Below are 1,652 nucleotides of genomic sequence, written 5' to 3'. Positions count from 1 at the left end.
TAAAGATCTGCAGTCTGGGAGCTGAAGCCCCCCTAAGAGTCCTGTAGCATCCAGTCGAACTGAGAAGGCCAGAACTGATGGTTGTTGAATGACCTTTATTATTCCTTGCTGTGTATCAGACAACGAACCAACGTAAGAGGTAGACAAACAAATAAAACAATTACCATGTTATTTATGTAACACCATTTTAACCGCTCATTACGCTGGTCTAACCGTTTTCTATTAAACTATATAATACATATTATGCATTTCAGATTGCTCAAATTAAATCATGTACATTACAAACCTTGTTCCCCTGTCGACTGTAGCTAGAACCATTCATTTTTGTACAATTTAACCATGTTTTTCTCTCCCTTTTCTCCATTAGCATTAGTTTTCCGTTTTCTTCCATCTTTTTTGTACATCAAGTTGGTTACCGTTACATCATTCACTTCCGGTTACACAGGAAGTTACCAAAATAAAAGCACAAGCATTATATTACGCGTATATGAGTTAGCTTTACATATCCGCCATTACAGGTCCCAATCAGTCTCAGTCCACTGAACTCCACCAATGGGGCCAGGCCGTCAGCGTCCTCCAGTAGTGTCCTCCGCCACTCCGCTCTGCTTCCGCTAAACACAGTGAAGCAGGAGCACCCATCCTAACGTACCAGGGATGTCTCTATACATTTTTACAATGGGACTTACCCCACAAGTGCAGAGCTCTAAACCCCGCCCGCAGCTGCTCTGTGCCTAAAGCGTTTTAGCTGGCGTCTTGCTACCACCTGGACAAAGTCTGCCATCCATGCTTCCTATCATGTACAGCCCATCTCATCTGATCCATTCCACACTACTGATATGGCAGAGGAGTTCAGTAAGTCTGAGGAAGACGGCTCTCCACTATATCAGTAGTGTAAAATCGATTCAATAAATCTGTTTTGTGTGTGATGGGTGAGGATACCTATCAACTATAAGATTCCATGCACATATTTCTGTGTTATACCTTCGTGCAGCTGTTTCTCATATATACAGTGTCCATATCTGTCGTCCATAGGCATAGACTGGGCCCCGCAGTCTAATCGCATAGTGACATGTGCCTCCGACCGCAATGCCTATGTGTGGACCCTGAAGGATGGTGTCTGGAAACCTACCTTAGTCTTGGTACGCATCAACCGTGCAGCCACATGTGTGAAGTGGTCCCCACTGGAGAACAAGTTTGCCCTGGGCAGTGGAGCCCGTCTTATCTCTATCTGCTACTTCGAGCAGGAAAATGACTGGTGAGCAATATAAGATCTCATTTAAAAGACTTGTGTTTGGTACATAAGACGTGATGATGTTGATTTTTTGTTAGTATGATAGGAATGGTTCTAACATTCCTCCTCCACTTTAGGTGGCTGAGTAAGCACATCAAGAAGTCAATTTGCTCTACAGTGCTGAGTCTGGACTGGCATCCCAACAACATTCTCCTGGCAGCAGGGTCTGCAGACCTTCACTGCAGGTGAAACTACAACGAAACCTGTGGTCGATCTTTGCATGATGAAGACACACAATGACTGCATCTTTCTCACATATTTGCACTTCTTATTGCGACTTTCAAGCCTTTGAGTCGCCGAGCAGCTGAATAGGGGAATAATGTTGACGCGCCCGCTGTTTAAAACGTTAGTCAAAGTTCCA

The 1,652-nt window shown here is 44.2% G+C and overlaps 1 protein-coding gene across 1 annotated transcript in view; it reads left to right on the top strand.

Moving 5' to 3' along the window:
- LOC102199709 (actin-related protein 2/3 complex subunit 1A) overlaps window positions 1-1,652 on the top strand; it is a 36,904-nt gene that overhangs the window by 26,737 nt on the left and 8,515 nt on the right. Inside the window, exons 2-3 of the mRNA XM_005749665.1 lie at window positions 935-1,255; window positions 1,369-1,476. Of these exons, the coding sequence (XP_005749722.1) occupies window positions 935-1,255; window positions 1,369-1,476 (429 nt within the window). The remainder of the gene's footprint in view (window positions 1-934; window positions 1,256-1,368; window positions 1,477-1,652) is intronic.

This window comes from Pundamilia nyererei, unplaced genomic scaffold (genome assembly GCF_000239375.1).
Source record: "Pundamilia nyererei isolate P.nyererei 1_Seehausen unplaced genomic scaffold, PunNye1.0 scaffold00252, whole genome shotgun sequence".
Taxonomy (NCBI): domain Eukaryota; kingdom Metazoa; phylum Chordata; class Actinopteri; order Cichliformes; family Cichlidae; genus Pundamilia; species Pundamilia nyererei.
This window is presented reverse-complemented; position numbering and strand designations above follow the sequence as displayed.